At 50.1% G+C, this 14,558-nt stretch overlaps 1 protein-coding gene and 1 long non-coding RNA gene across 3 annotated transcripts in view; one reads left to right on the top strand and one right to left on the bottom strand.

Moving 5' to 3' along the window:
* Positions 1-6,974: 6,974 nt before the first annotated feature.
* The window catches only part of LOC142819957 (uncharacterized), a 40,321-nt gene continuing 32,737 nt past the window's right edge, over positions 6,975-14,558 (bottom strand). The window contains exons 3-4 of the long non-coding RNA XR_012897647.1: positions 10,064-10,121; positions 6,975-8,900 (exon numbers count right to left, since the gene is read on the bottom strand). This is a non-coding gene — a long non-coding RNA (uncharacterized LOC142819957). The remainder of the gene's footprint in view (positions 8,901-10,063; positions 10,122-14,558) is intronic.
* TFAP2E (transcription factor AP-2 epsilon) overlaps positions 11,427-14,558 on the top strand; it is a 58,355-nt gene continuing 55,223 nt past the window's right edge. For both annotated transcript variants that reach the window (XM_075909037.1, XM_075909038.1), the window contains exon 1: positions 11,427-11,631. In XM_075909037.1, the coding sequence (XP_075765152.1) occupies positions 11,587-11,631 (45 nt within the window). In that variant the 5' untranslated portion in view covers positions 11,427-11,586. The remainder of the gene's footprint in view (positions 11,632-14,558) is intronic.

The following is a 14,558-nucleotide window of genomic DNA, read 5'->3' on the forward strand; positions in this document are numbered from 1 at the left end:
AGCCTATCGCCTAGCCTTTCCCTAATGTTTCCAAGGCTCCGAGGACTAGTATGGTATCACCAAACTGACTAGCCAAGTATAGGCCCAATCATGCAAGAGCCGCCACTGATGTTCACTTTAATGTGCGGAACAAATGTTATGTGCACTGAGAGGTGAAAATGTGCACTGCCATGCTGTCAACTTCGGGCAGCTGTGGGTGCTCTGCACATCAGCTGAGCAGCACCTGAATCTCTCTGGGGGGGCCATGCATGCACTCACCCATACAGGGAACACTCGCCACCATGCAGATGGACTCCTATGCCACACAAAGCATCGTATCAGAGTGGGGCCTGTAAAAGGAGCCTGTTTTTACCCATGAGGGTAATTAGTCATTGGAACAACTCATCTCCAGCACGTGGTGGCTTCTCCAGCACCTGGCTTTGTTGAAATGGTGATTTGACAGCTTTCTAAAAGATGCGCTCTAAGCTCAACCAAAAGTCAGGGTCTGGATGCAGGAATCACCAGGTGAAATTCTCTGGCCTGTGTTCTGCAGGCGGTCAGACTAGACGGTTGGAAGGGTCCCTTGTGGCCTTAAGATCCATGAATCCATTTATCTCCAGCAACCCTTGATGTCCATCTTCGGTGACATAAGCAGCTGCTTCTTTTTAGCCACTAGGGGGTAGAGCACAGCTTCAAGGCAGAGAGGGCTACTGCCAACAGCATAAGTAGCCCAGTGCACAGGTGGGGTGTTTACTAACACGAAGCTTCCTGGGTCTTTTTTCTTCTGTCTCATGCAGCATATTGGTCCCCTATGAATGAAATGCCTGGTAGTACTGGATCCAGCAACACTGTTCAAACCTAGTCCAGAGGGTGGGCAGAAGTGGTGTTCTCATTAGTTCAAATGATTTGGTTCCTGACATGTTGGTAAGAGAGGGTCAGATTTACTCCAGGTTGAATTAAGTGGGTTGAAGGCATTGGCACGTGGGTGTTTTTTGTCACCCACATGATGGTATTTGTGGGACAAATGCCTGTATTTCTTCAGCCAGGTGATAAATTCTGTTTGATTTGCTGTCTCATCCGCCCTCTGATCCATCGTTGCTAGAGCTGCTTCTGACGTCCCTGCTCTTATTTCTGATAGCTGTGCTGATACCACAGAAAAGTTTCTGTTAGAAAAGAAACAGGCGACCCAGGAGCAGATGGGGTAAATGGAACTGCTTTATTGCCCTTGCAGGTATACCTTAGTCATTCAACACAATGTCCAAGTGGCACCAATTACATCCTTTTATCTATTTTAGTATGTTCATTCACATGTCTAGCACTACTTTTCCTAAAACCTTATTTAGTGATGTTAGCTCCCATAAAATGAATATTAATAAGCAGGTGGTGAATATTATTATACCTGCCCCTAATTACTATTTACAGAATTTCTAACTAAATCAACACTTTTCTCTGCTACAGACTTTCCAAATCAGCAGGTTACAGAGATTACAAGAAAAGTAACCCTGAAATATTCATACAGAGCCAGTGAGGGTAGGTAAAAGAAGAGCAGCTGCATGCTTATCTGTTTTTCTAGGCTGCAAAAATGAAGGAAAAGAGCATATTCAAGGGTAATACCTACCGTGGCTGAACTCCTTAAAACTATCCCAGACCCCTATTCATTTTATATAGCCCAACAGCCAAGTATTGAAATTTCCTTCTCACAAGCCCCCTACTATTAAATGCAGGACCAGTGTCATCCTGTAGTCTCTCCGTATAAAACCTCCGTGCTACGCACAGGCAGGAAGGTGTATGATATTTGTTTGGCTCCACCTCAATATCTATGATGATGGGATCTTTTCTTTACATGCGAAGAGAGGGGCTCTTGGGCTAGCAAGTCCTTTATCTTTCTGTAGCTCCCCCTGGGTAGGGTTTCAAAGAACTTTATAGATATCAGTGACTTTAACCTCAAAGCTTCCCTGTGAGGTGAGGTGAGGAGTGTATTGTACCCATTTTACAGAAGGGGAAACAGGCACACGGAGGCTAGGTAAGCTGCGTTATACAATGCAGCTACAGAAGAGCTAAGAGGACAGCAAAGCTTTCCTAGGGTTCAATTCAGGGCTGTTACTGTTAGACTGTTCCATGCTTTCTCTTAACCTAATATTATAATATCAGCCTGCAGGTGGTTGTTTTTTTAAAAAAAAACAAACAAACAAACCCCTACAGCTTGGATGGACCAGTTAATTCCAATTTTATCCAAAGAAGCGTCACTAGCAAAGATGAGCCGTTCTGGAGCCAGCCAGCTATGCTGAGGCATGACCACCAGAGGTCACCCTAAGAGCTTGGAACAAAAAAAGTTCTGTGACTAGTGTTTGCCACTTCTCAAAGAGAACCGAACAAACGGTTCAGGGCGGATGCCCTGAAAACCACTGGGGAGGGAGCACTGTCAGCTTCCTGGGACAGGGAGGAGGTCATGATAAGAGCTTCCTTGAATGAAAGGCTCGGTTATTGGCTCTTGTTTTTCAAAGTCCCAGGCTTATGTAAGGCATTTGCTTTCATAATCCCAGCAATGGCATGTGCCGTCTGGAGAGGCCTGCGGTCGAGAGGCGTATCTTTCTGATCTCCCTCACTTGGAACCAAATGCAAGCCAGCGGCACCAGGAAGGAGCATCCAAGACAAGCAAGTGGATGACCCCGCCCGGATTAAAGACGGTACATCACTGTGTTCGCATAGGCCCATCTGCTGAGTGGCTGAAGCGCCACACCCTGCCAAGAGCAAGCCTGACCTTCCGCAAACAAGGGGCCCCGCAAGAGGAACAGGAATATTTTTAAATGCATTTCAGGTCGTCAGCACCGCGATTTAGCCAAGGTTGCTCCTGCCCCTGATTCCATGTACTGTTCCCCTACTAGGCATGGAGCGCCTGTTAGTAGAGGAGATATGTGCCCGCAGTAATGCAAACTGGACCCTCTGCCCAGTGTTGGGATTCTCTGCCTCCCTGCTCATGAGTAGCACCAGCCTGATGACCCCAGAGACTGGAAACCTCCTGGGTACCAGCAGCCCAAACTTCCCATGCATGGTACCTGCATGGATACCTGGCCAGGCACTAGCAGGGTCCCCTTTTAAGAGGGGGAGGGAATTCAACCCCTGTGACCAATGTTCCCTCTAATTTTTTCCATCCATGTGTGGAATACAATTTGTTCTGCGCACTGAGACACGCGCAGATGCGCACCAGCCATGGCAATGCAGACTGCCGGCTGTGGGCGGGGTAGCTGGAACAGAGCATGGATCAGGTGATTCACACGCTCCAAAAGTGCTGGGCTGGAGAAGGAAGGAGCAGGTAAGTGTGGGGCTCCATTGTCCCAGTGCACCAGAGGCACGTGGGAGTGGGGAACAGAGAAGAGGGCTGCAAGTGGAACCCCACTGGGCCATGGCCGGCTGCAGCACACTGAGGTGGAGGGCCACCTGTGTGGCCCACCCACTATTCATGGTTGTCCATCATCCCTGATTAAGCCGGTCAGCTCAGCCATTTAACACTTCATCCAATGGCGAAGGCTTTGTGGAACTACCCGTCCCTTTAGATTAGAAATGGTTCCCTAAAATCCATGTCCGATGTCAGATTCCTGTACTCTGCAGCTCAGGTCATCCTATTGATGCTCCTGCAGGAGATGGGGCTGATGCCCGCTGCTGTATGGAAGTGGGTGATCGCTCAAGCCATGGGCAGTCCCCATTTTTCTTCAAAGATTCATGTCTCCGCATACACGTGACAAATGTAACCCCAGGCTTTCCATGAGCCACCTGGCAAAGAGAGCTGTCCCGTGTAGGCACGTAGGGGGTAGAGACAAATGGAGCTAAATGCTTGACAGTCAAACATTGTGGCTGTGTCTACACTGGCAAGTTATTCCGGAAAATCAGCCGCTTTTCTGGAAAAACTTGCCAGCTGTCTACACTGGCCGCTTGAATTTCCGGAAAAGCACTGACGATCTAATGTAAAATCATCAGTGCTTTTCCGGAAAAACTATGCTGCTCCTGTTCGGGCAAAAGTCTTTTTCTGGGAAACTGTTCCGGAAAAGGGCCAATGTAGACAGCACAGTAGTGTTTTCCACAAAAAAGCCCCGATCGTGAAAATGATTATCAGGGCTTTTTTGCGGAAAAGCTCATCTACATTGGCCATGGACGCTTTTCTGCAAAAAGTGCTTTTCCGGAAAAGTGTCCTGCCAATCTAGACGCGCTTTTCCGAAAATGCTTTTAACGGAACACTTTTCCGTTAAAAGCATTTCTGGAAAATCATGTCAGTGTAGACATAGCCTGTGTATAAGCGACTGGGCTGCTTAGGAAATGCCATCGCTGGCTCATCCCAGGCCCGGGCGGTCTAAAACCCAGGTTGGGATGCAATATGCCATTAAAGTTTGCTCTTGTCTACTCTGGCCCAGGGTGCTGTGATGAGAGAGGGGGAGCGTTTTCGAGTGGCTAGCTGTGATGCTCCAACTTTTTGGCCCGTGGATCACCTGGCTCAATGTAAATTTTTCCGCAGACCACCCGTTGCTAATGGAAACTCACCGTTAATTACATAATTATGCCCGAGCCTGTGGGAGCCCACTTTTACCATGGCAGCGGCGCTCCTCCACGTGTAGCCTATGCAGGGGCGGGGAGGAGTTTGCTTTCTTCACCTCCCCGCCTGCTGGTTGGAGATAATATTGCAGCCTCACGGCCACATGCCAATTGTGAGGCTGCAGCAGCAGCACGGGCTCCCTGCTGCATGGAGGAGGGGGACTTCCACCGTGGACCACCTGGGAGGCAGCTGTGGACCACTAGTGGTCCGCGGACTGCACTTTGAGAACCACTGGGTTAGAGCATAGGAGGCGGGGTCAGGAGTCTTTGTATGGTAGGAGTACTCTAAAGGCAGCATCTCACAGGGCACAGCACAGTGTGAGAGCCAGTCGCTGCCCCAAGAGATCAGTCTAAATCAGGGGTGGGCAGCCTGCAGCCTGAGGGCTGCATAAGGCCCATCAGGGTTCGATGTGTGGCCCACGAGACACATTGTTCATTACTGCCCATGTGCAGGGTTGCCACATTCTGCTGGTATGCAGCCGCATCGTTTCTTTTTTTCCTGCTGGTGTTACTAAAGTGACACGCCCATCAAGCAAGAGCCCATGAAGTGAGGGGGCAGGCTGATTGTGCACAACACTGATGGGGAGGGCCGTGTGCTCCCTCTGCAGCCAGTCAAAGTGCTGCTATGGTTTAACTGACACACCCCACAAAGTCAAGTGGAATTAGGAAAACTACCCTGTCCCGGGAGACCATCTTGGTTATGTCAATCTTGTAGCTCATTTGGATGACACTCATGTGACCCACTCATTAGTCTAGGTTGCCCATCACTGTCTTAATAGACCAGACAGACAAAGGAAAGCATCATGGGAGAATAAAGTGACTTGCCAAAGATCATGCAGTAGGCCAGTGTCAGAGCCTGGGCTAGGACCATGCTGCCTTCTAGGTTCTCTCAGAGCTTCTACCTGTGAGTCAGTAGCAGCCCTGAGGCAAGTCATGTCACAGTTTCTCCATCTGTACAATGGGAACAATAGCATGTTAATGCCTGCCAAGTGCTTTGATCTCCCTTAGCGGCAGGTGTTAATACTATTGCTGGTAACACCATGCCTTTATCTCACAGCATACACCAGTGCAGGCTCTCCAGGAACTAGCTGACTTGTTCTGCCATCATGTGGGTGGGATGGATAAGGTCTTGAGTGAGCGGGTGCATATTTTGCTTTGTTTTATGTGTCTCGCTTAAGGCGCATTGCCAGTTCTGCAGCAACGTACGTTAGCTGACAGTGCTTACTCCTATCAAATCATCTCTCCCTACAGTACGGGTGATTAAACTAAATATTTCATAAGGTTGCTATTTGGCGGCAGCACCACCTCAGAAATCATCCCGGGCATTTGTTCCACTGGCTTGCTGCAAAATATGATGAAGTTGGTTGGTCTTGTCGGGCTCTGCGGTGACAGGAACGGCACTGACCCCAGCTCACCTCCAGGGGTAGCTCTCCCATTAAGTAAGCGCCCTTCATCTGAACCCTTTTCATTCCTCCCAAGCTCCAAAAGAACTTTGTGGTTATGTAGCTTTGTTTGTTCCCTGTTACTTCTTTTAAATGGTGTAGGCTGGGAAAAGTATTAGATGAGAGCTGAGACAAGATTCTTAGTGGCAGGGAATCCAGAAGAGGCTGAATCAGCTTATTGTTTTGTAGGATAAGCCAAGCGACCATATAGTCTTATTTATGTTCCCCTGTCTTCCCATTGCAGCAGTGGTTTTCACTGGCAATGACATGTCTGAATGCAGGCTGCAGAGTGACTGCGTAAAATACCACACAAGCTGCACAATTGGTGGACAAACAGTTCTGGCTGGGGACAAGTTTCTGTCACCTCCAGTAGGTGATCAGTTTTGCAGGGGTTGCCAGTTTGAATGGCAATATTCACAGCAAGGGAACAAGATGCCAACTGACCTCAATGGAGCCAGGTTCTTACCCTTGGTAAACACTGGTCTCGGCAGAGGACGACACATTTTGTACACACGCAGTCCATTCATACAGTGGCTTTGGAACTGGTAAGCAAAACGTCCCAGCTGGTTCCATGAATCACTCCATGCACCCTGCAGTTTTATTAGTGAACGCTTGACCCATAGGGAAGTTTTCCCATGCAAAAATGACTACAGGTTGGCTGTGTGTGTATATTCACGCCTATCTGACTTTGTATGGGGTAACTGAAATATATACTCCTGTAGGTAGATTAATTAGATCACACGGATATTTTAATTGCTTTTTGAAAAGCTTCGGAGGAGTAGCCGAGTTAGTCTGTAACTGGAAAAACTTGAAAAACCATGACTAGTCTAGCAGCACCTTAAAGACTAACAAAACATGTAGATGGTATCATGAGCTTTCATAGGTACAACCTGAAGAAATGAGTTGTACCCAGGAAAGCTCATGATACCATCAATGTGTTTTGTTAGTCTTTAAGGTGCTGCTAGGCTGTTTGTTGTTTCTCAAGTTTTTAAATTTTGACAGTCTAAGCCAATTAACTATATTCAGTTGTGATCACTCTGGGGCCAGGGCAGTGTTTCAATGTGTGTTTGTGCAGCGCTCGGCACAATGGGGTCATAATCCTGGCTGGGGCATTGGGACCCGAAGGTAACAGTTTGGGAGGTGGCTGTTGCCTTAGGAGCAGCAAACTGTGTCTAAGGTTCAGTTTAAATGGTGCCCATCAATGACTGTTTGAAAATGCTCTCCAGAAACCTTTGCAGCACTGCCGGGCAGATGGGAGATCTTGCCCGGTTTGTAAGTGCAGTCTAACCCGCAAGTAGTGACCTGGGGTGCAGTGCAAGTCCAGCGCAGTAATGGGAAGCCCTGGAGATTGCCATGGGATGGACAGGAAGGGGATGTGCAATTCCAGTGATAGGGAAACTCCAGCCAGAGGGAGGTTGTACAGGGAGAAAAGCATAAGAAGGTTCCCAGGGCGGGCGCTGGGGGCTGGGCAAAGCCAGGTGTGCTGCTCACCTAGGCACAGCAGATGAAGAAGAAGCAACATTACCTTTTCCTGCCCTATAAGAAAGGAATGAATGAAATCATGTGTTCTGTTCCCTCAGCTTGCATCTGTCTTGTCTGGGACACAAATCAGACATCAGAAATGGTAACACACATAAACCTGTAGGGGAACATTTTAACCTGCCTGGGCACTCAATCATGGATTTAAAAGTAGCCATTCTACTACAAAAGAATTTCCCTACTCAATTACAGAGACAGACTGCAGAACTGGAATTCATCTGCAAGTTTGACATTGTTACCCTGGGCTTGAACAAAGACATTAACTAGATGTCGCATAATAAAGCCAATCTCCCCGGCTTTTAACACTGCATTTTTACATCAAATGCTAAGTATGGGACCCTTCCAGTCCATTTAATTAGCCTCATTTGCACTGATCCTATAATAGACAGGTACTTTTTTTTTCTCTGTTATCATTAACTTGGTTTCTGATATTTCTACTCCCACTCATCATCTGTTGAGGTGGGTTTTGCCCATGAAAGCTCATGATTCTATAGATTTTTGTTAGTCTTTGGTAGTCTCCTTGTCTACACTAGGAAACTATTTTGAAATTACTAAAATTGACTTAACTTCCGATTTAACAAAATTGAACTTGCGTATCCACACTAAGAGGGAGCCTTGAAATTAATCCAAGGCAGGCTCCATTAATGTGTACATGCTAGCTAGGACTCAGAGCCCCAGGAAGCACTGGGGTTATTTCAAATTACTCTGGGGAGCAGTTATTTCAAAATAGTGGCACCGGTGCATCCACACTGCTGCTATTTCAAAATTACTGCTTTGGAATTAGTGTTATTCCTGATGAAAAGCAGGAGTACAGATTTTGAATTAAGTGGCCCATTATTTTGAAATAACGGGGTTGGTAGTGTGGACACTCTGCTTATAAATTCAACCTAAGGGGGGAGTCCTAGTGTAGACCAGAGTTAAGGTGCCAGTTTTTAAAGTTACAGACTAACATGGCTACCCCCCTGAGGCTGTCTTATATGGTGAGACAATGTTGTCTCCTGGTTTCCCTGGATTTTGCATCTGACTCTAGCTCCTACTTAGATTGTGAGCCATTTGGGACAGGGGATAGCTTTTTGCTCTGTTTGTACAGCACCTAACACCGCAGGGTCTAGGTCCATGACTGGAACTTCTAGGTACTTGTGATAAAGCAAACACCTAATCCCCAAAGCATCAACACACACTCACCCTTTCAAAATGTATCGCACCTTCCTCTAGCACAGCTGGGATTGGTCACAGTCGGAGGCAGGATCCTGGGCTGGACAGACCCTGGGTCGCATCCGTCCCTGCAATTCCTACCTGCTTACACCTGAATGCAAAGCTGAGACTTGTCCTCACAGGCAGCTGGAGGGATTTGTCCTGAAACAAGTTCACCAGGAATATTTGGTCAAAACGTGGTCACTTTTTTGTGCTTCTTTTTGTTTTTGTTTTCACAGCTTCCTCTCTGATGTGCCCAGCTTTTAGCTCCCTGCCTCCCCCATTGTGTTGCGATCCTGTGGGCAAGCGAGTTAGCTGTGTTTACTACTAGCATTTTGCACAGTTTCGCCTCTTTCTGACGAATAAAGGATCAACAGTATACGGCTGAGACGGGCGAGGGGCTTTAAGAATGAACTGAAACATAACTGCAAAATACAGCATGTCCAATCCAATTTTTCTTAGCAAATGAAACGGATCTGGTGGAAAATAAATACAGCTCCCACAAACTTTCAGGGGCAGCATCTTTGAAAAGCATTTTTGGAAGGAGGGCCCAGGGAGAGGACTTGAACAGCATTTGAATAGATCAGCCCTTTACACCTCTACATATCCCTCTTCCTTCCCTTAAATGCCATCTTTAATAGAAATAAATTAGAATAAATGATCTGCCTTTGCCTCCTAAAGACAGGTGGCAGAGTAATATTAAAAGAAAGGAATAAAAATTCACTTAATGAGCATTGTTAATTAAACCTGGAAATCAAAGAGGTCTGAGTTGTGGGAATTCAGAGGGAAAATGAAAATGAAGGGAGCTGTAGCTCCGGGCGGGAAGAGTGGAATTAAATTAAATGTAATGTGGGATTCTGTTTGTTAATGTCTATCACACATCACAATGTATTACAGTTTAGGTTAAAGTGTTTCTTCTCTGCTCATGCACAAATTACACCCTGCCACGAATGGAAACTTCGCCACAACCGCGGACAGTCTGGTCCTAGCAAAGACTTGGTTGCTGTTTATGTGTGTTACAGTAAAACCAAAGTAGATCAAGTCCCTACTGTGCCAGGCACTGTACAACATATGCCAAGAGACAGGCCCTACGCACAAGCACTGACAAAGGCCAGGAGGGAAAACCGAGGCACAGAGCAGGGATGTGGCTTGCCCAAGGTCTGTGGCAGAGCTGTGACTAGAACCCAGGTGGCCTGGGTCAGTGCTTTGATCACAAGAGGGAGGAAGGAAGGAAGTTGATCATTTCCCAGCCTGCTGCAGAGCAGTGAGGCAGGTTGGCACTTTATGGAATAAGGTGAGTGAGAGAAGGGAGTAGAGCCCTGTACCTCCAGTTGTCCAGCCTCCAGTTCATCCTCCACCTCATCTTGAGGCACAGTCTGGGCCCTGTGAGGCAGAAGAGACATTTAAGATAGTGCTAATAAGCCAACAACTAGAAGACAGAAGGAGAAGGATTTGGTAAATAAGGGGCCCACCGTGATCCCCTCCAGTTCAGTAATGCACACACTGGAAGGACCCCACACTTATTACTCCGTGCTGGGTTGGGTTTTCATGCTGTGCTGGTAGCATCTTTTAGAATTCAGTCCTCCACCTGCCCCTGCCCAGACACACCCCAGCACACGCTCACCCCTCAGACATACCCCAGCACACCCTGACCGACACGTCCCCACACTCACCCTTTAGACATACCCCAACACATGCTCACCCCTCAGACAGCCCCACACACGCTTGCCCCTCAGACACCTCTCCTTATCCCTCAGACACACCCACACACTCACCCTTCAGACACATCCCAGCACAGACTACCCCCCCACACACACCCCAGCACACACTCACCCCTCAGACACACCCCCACACACTCACCCCTCAGACCCTCCCACACACTCACCCCTCAGACACCCCCCACACACATTCACCCTCAGACATACCCCCACACACTCGCCCCTCAGACCCTCCCACACACTCACCCTTCAGACACACACCCACACTCACCCTGAGACACCCCCACACGCTTACCCTGAGACACACCCAGCACACACTCACCCCTCAGACACCCCCCACACACATTCACCCTCAGACATACCCCCACACACTCGCCCCTCAGACACACCCCCACACACATTCACCCTCAGACACCCCACACACACATTCACCCTCAGACATACCCCCACACACTCGCCCCTCAGACCCTCCCACACACTCACCCTTCAGACACACACCCACACTCACCCTGAGACACCCCCACACGCTTACCCTGAGACACACCCAGCACACACTCACCCCTCAGACACCCCACACACACATTCACCCTCAGACACCCCCCCACACACTCACCCCTCACCTACCCCCGCGCACACTCGCCCTCCCCTATAATGGGTGGAACGTCAAACTACTGGCCTGGGCCCAGAGTGCTCGGTGCCCGGCGCCGAAAGGCACCAGCCCCAGGGGCAGCTCTGCGCGGGAAGCGGGTTTCCCGGACACCCGAGTCAGGGCCGCGGTGGGGCGCGGGAGGGGGGGGGCTTCCGTTTGGCCCCTGCCGCGGCTCCCCTCGGGGGGCCCTGCGCGGCTCTGGGGCGGCTCAGACCCACGCGGCGACTCCGGATCCAAGGATTCTAACGCGAGGCAGCCTCCCACCGCGCCGCGCACAGCCGCGTTCGGGCTGGACCCCACCCGGCCCGGCCCCGCGGCTCCCCCGGGGGTCACTGGAAGCCTCCCTGGGCTCCTCGGGATTCACTTCCCCCGCCCCGAGCGGCCTGGGCAGGACGAGAAGCCGGGGCCCGCAGGGGGATCGGGCTCCTCCGGTTTGGTTGTGCGCGCCGGGTGCGTTTCGCGTCCAAGCCTCTGCCCCGCCATGCACTGGCAGGCTGGGCGCGTTAAGGAAGAACCCGGGTACCAGGTAAGGAGCGGCTGGCGGGGCTGGCCGTGCCCGGGGTGGGTTTAGTTCGTGGAGCTCCTTTAAACTCCGCTTTGGAGAGCCCGTGAGCTACAGGCCGGCCAGGCGCCGCGGTGCGGCTTCTTCCAGCCTCCCTGCGCGGTGCCTCGCCGCCGTGCCGCTATGGGGTGCATCTCCCGGCTCCGAATCGTGGGTCCTCGCGGGAAGGCCGTGTGAACCCTGCTTTCTAAGGCTGTGAAACGATGCAGGGCCCGAGTAGTAGAAGAGCTGGGAGGCGAAAGGGGATGGAGGAGCCGCGATGGATCGCAGGGGTGGCCCCGGCGGGGAGAGGGAGGGGAAGAGCCCGAAATGGTCTTTTTCTTCTTTTTCTCTGGATGGTCCTTCAAGTCCGTGTGCGGGGTTGGCACACTGTGTGTGTGTGTGTGTGTGTGTGTGTGTGTGTGTGTGTGTGTGTGTGTGTAAAAGGGGGGAGCGGAATTTGCTAGCTCACAAACAGGGAAAGTGGACAAACTTAAAAAAAAAATCCGACTTTGCTCCTTCACTCCCTGCCCCGGTCTCCGGAGGCGCACGGTGATGGGCACTTCGAGGGAGGGGGGGTCTCTCCCGGCACTACCTTTGCACAGCTCACAGAAAACGGACAACACCAAAAAATTGAGTCTGGCCCTGCACTTGGTGGCGGTGGAAGGAGGAGAAAAGTAGCCGGGAGAAAAGAAGCCAAACACATTCATTTCACCATCAATCTAAGGACCTTTCTTCTCCCCTGCGGTGTTTCTCATATTTTTAACAAATCCATGATATCTCCATTGTCAGGGAAATACGCTGATTTCTTTGTTTGTTGTTATTATTTTCCACTCCGCAATAAACAGCTTAATTCTCCTCTTCCCGACTTGGTGCCGCAGGCAGAACGTTGCTATGTTCCCTGTGCGTTTTTCCGCTCCGCCTTGCGCCAAGTCCTTGCCTCTTCTTGGCCCTGCAGGAGCTGGGAGAATTACAAATATCGAGTTTGCAAGGGAGCTCCTGTTGCTGTTGGGGGGAGGGGGCGTTGGGGGAAGAAAATGATCCGGTTTCTCTAAACACAGTAAATTGAGAGCAAACCAGTGTCCTATGTTATTTCAGTACAAGCCCGTGTGTACCGCCAGAAATTTACTTCTCGGGATGTAGGCGTGCATGTGTGATAAAGGAGCAGAGATCTAAATTTGTGCGCGCGCGATACAGGTGTGAATAGATGTGCGCGCATTGCTCCATTAGGCGCGCAATTATCTTTCTGTGAGTGTCTCATTCTAAAGACAGAAGCGTAGTTGTGTGTGCGGTAAATGAGCTGTTGGCGCATTATAGACTTCTGAGTAGTTATGAAAGTCCGTGTCTATAGAGATATATTTGTGTGTGTGACTTTGTTGGAGTATGTGTGTGCAGAGCCATTTGTGTGTTTGTGTGTGTTCAGATACTTTTCTGTGTTTTTGTACAGACTATTGTGTGTATGTGTGCAGATCCGTTTTGTGTTTTTTTACAGATTTCTATTGTGTATTTGTGTGTATGTATGTGCAGAGCCGTTTGTGTGTTTTGTACAAATGCTTTTGTGTGTATGTGTGTGAAAATCAGGGTTTGTGTTTGTACAGATATGCTTGTGTTTAGTGTGTCTGTGTGTGCAGACCCCTGTTTGTGGTTTTGTACAGATACGCTCGTGTGCTTGTATGTGTGTCTGCAGATCTGTTTGTATGTATTTGTACAGATACTCATGTGTGTTTGTGTGTGTGTGTTTGCAGATCTGTGCGCGTGTGTTCAGATACTTTTTGTGTGTTTTTACACAGATTCTATTGTGTGTTTGTGTATGTGTTTGCAGATACTTGTGTGTGTTTGCACAGATCCGTGTGTATTTTTGTACGAACACGCTTGTGTGTGTGTGTTTGTACAGATTTCTGGTGTGTGTTTGCACAATTCCGTGTGGTTTTGAACGTCTACGTGTGTATGTTTGAGTGTATGTGTGTGCAGATCCGTGTGTTTGTACAGATCCATATGTGTTTTTGTACAAACGCGCGTGTGTGTACACACAGATTTCTGCGTGTGTTTTTGTACAGATCCGTGTGTGTTTGTTTGTGCAGATCCGTGTGTGTGTTGCAAGGCACAGATCTCACGCGTGAGGGTGCCTGCGCTAAACTGGCACCTATCGGAGAACTCGCCTGACTTTATCACTCCGAATTTGCTGAGGACTTTCGAATGCTGGGCAGGAATCCGGGTGGGGGATGGGGTGTCCACACAGTGATTTTGTTGGTTTTAATCCACACAGAACCCCCATCTCCACCCCCGCCCGCCTCTCACAAGCCCTCGCTCGTTGGCCGGGGTTGCAACCTGCCTCTGCTGCACGAAACACCTGCGGAGCTAGGGCCGGCGAAGGACTGGGACAACGCCTCTCTCCTGGCCCCGAGCCGGGGCAGGAACGCTCCACTTTCCCGGGGGAAGGAGCAGGCTGCTCCGAGCTCCCCAGCCTGCCTGGACCCGGCCCGCTCGCCGGGTCACGCCGCCAGACAGGCAGGCTGCGGATCCACAAAGGGTGGGGGACTCACTCCAGCTGGGAACCGGCCTGTCCAGCTCCCCCCGAGCGCTTCGTGTTTTTGCTAGCCCGGGGTCAGGCTCTGAACAAGCGCAGCGCTGGGGCGGGTGGCAGAGGGTCGGCGGGGACTGAGATGAATTTCCCACCAGATAGAAGAGAGACAGAGGGGCAGACAAACAGCTTCATTAGCAGGGCGGGGGGAAGAAAGTGGCGCAAACCCAAATGCCTCGGTGCCCCTGGAGAAGGAGGGTGGGAAATCATGACCCGGTGGCGCTGAGACGCGAGGAGAATTCTTGACAACCCGAGCGCGGCGGAGGAGAAAGGTGCCCCCGCGGGGAGCGAACTGGGCGCACGGAGAGCTGGCGGAGGCAGCTGCGCTGAA

Source organism: Pelodiscus sinensis, chromosome 25 (assembly GCF_049634645.1).
Source record: "Pelodiscus sinensis isolate JC-2024 chromosome 25, ASM4963464v1, whole genome shotgun sequence".
Taxonomy (NCBI): domain Eukaryota; kingdom Metazoa; phylum Chordata; order Testudines; family Trionychidae; genus Pelodiscus; species Pelodiscus sinensis.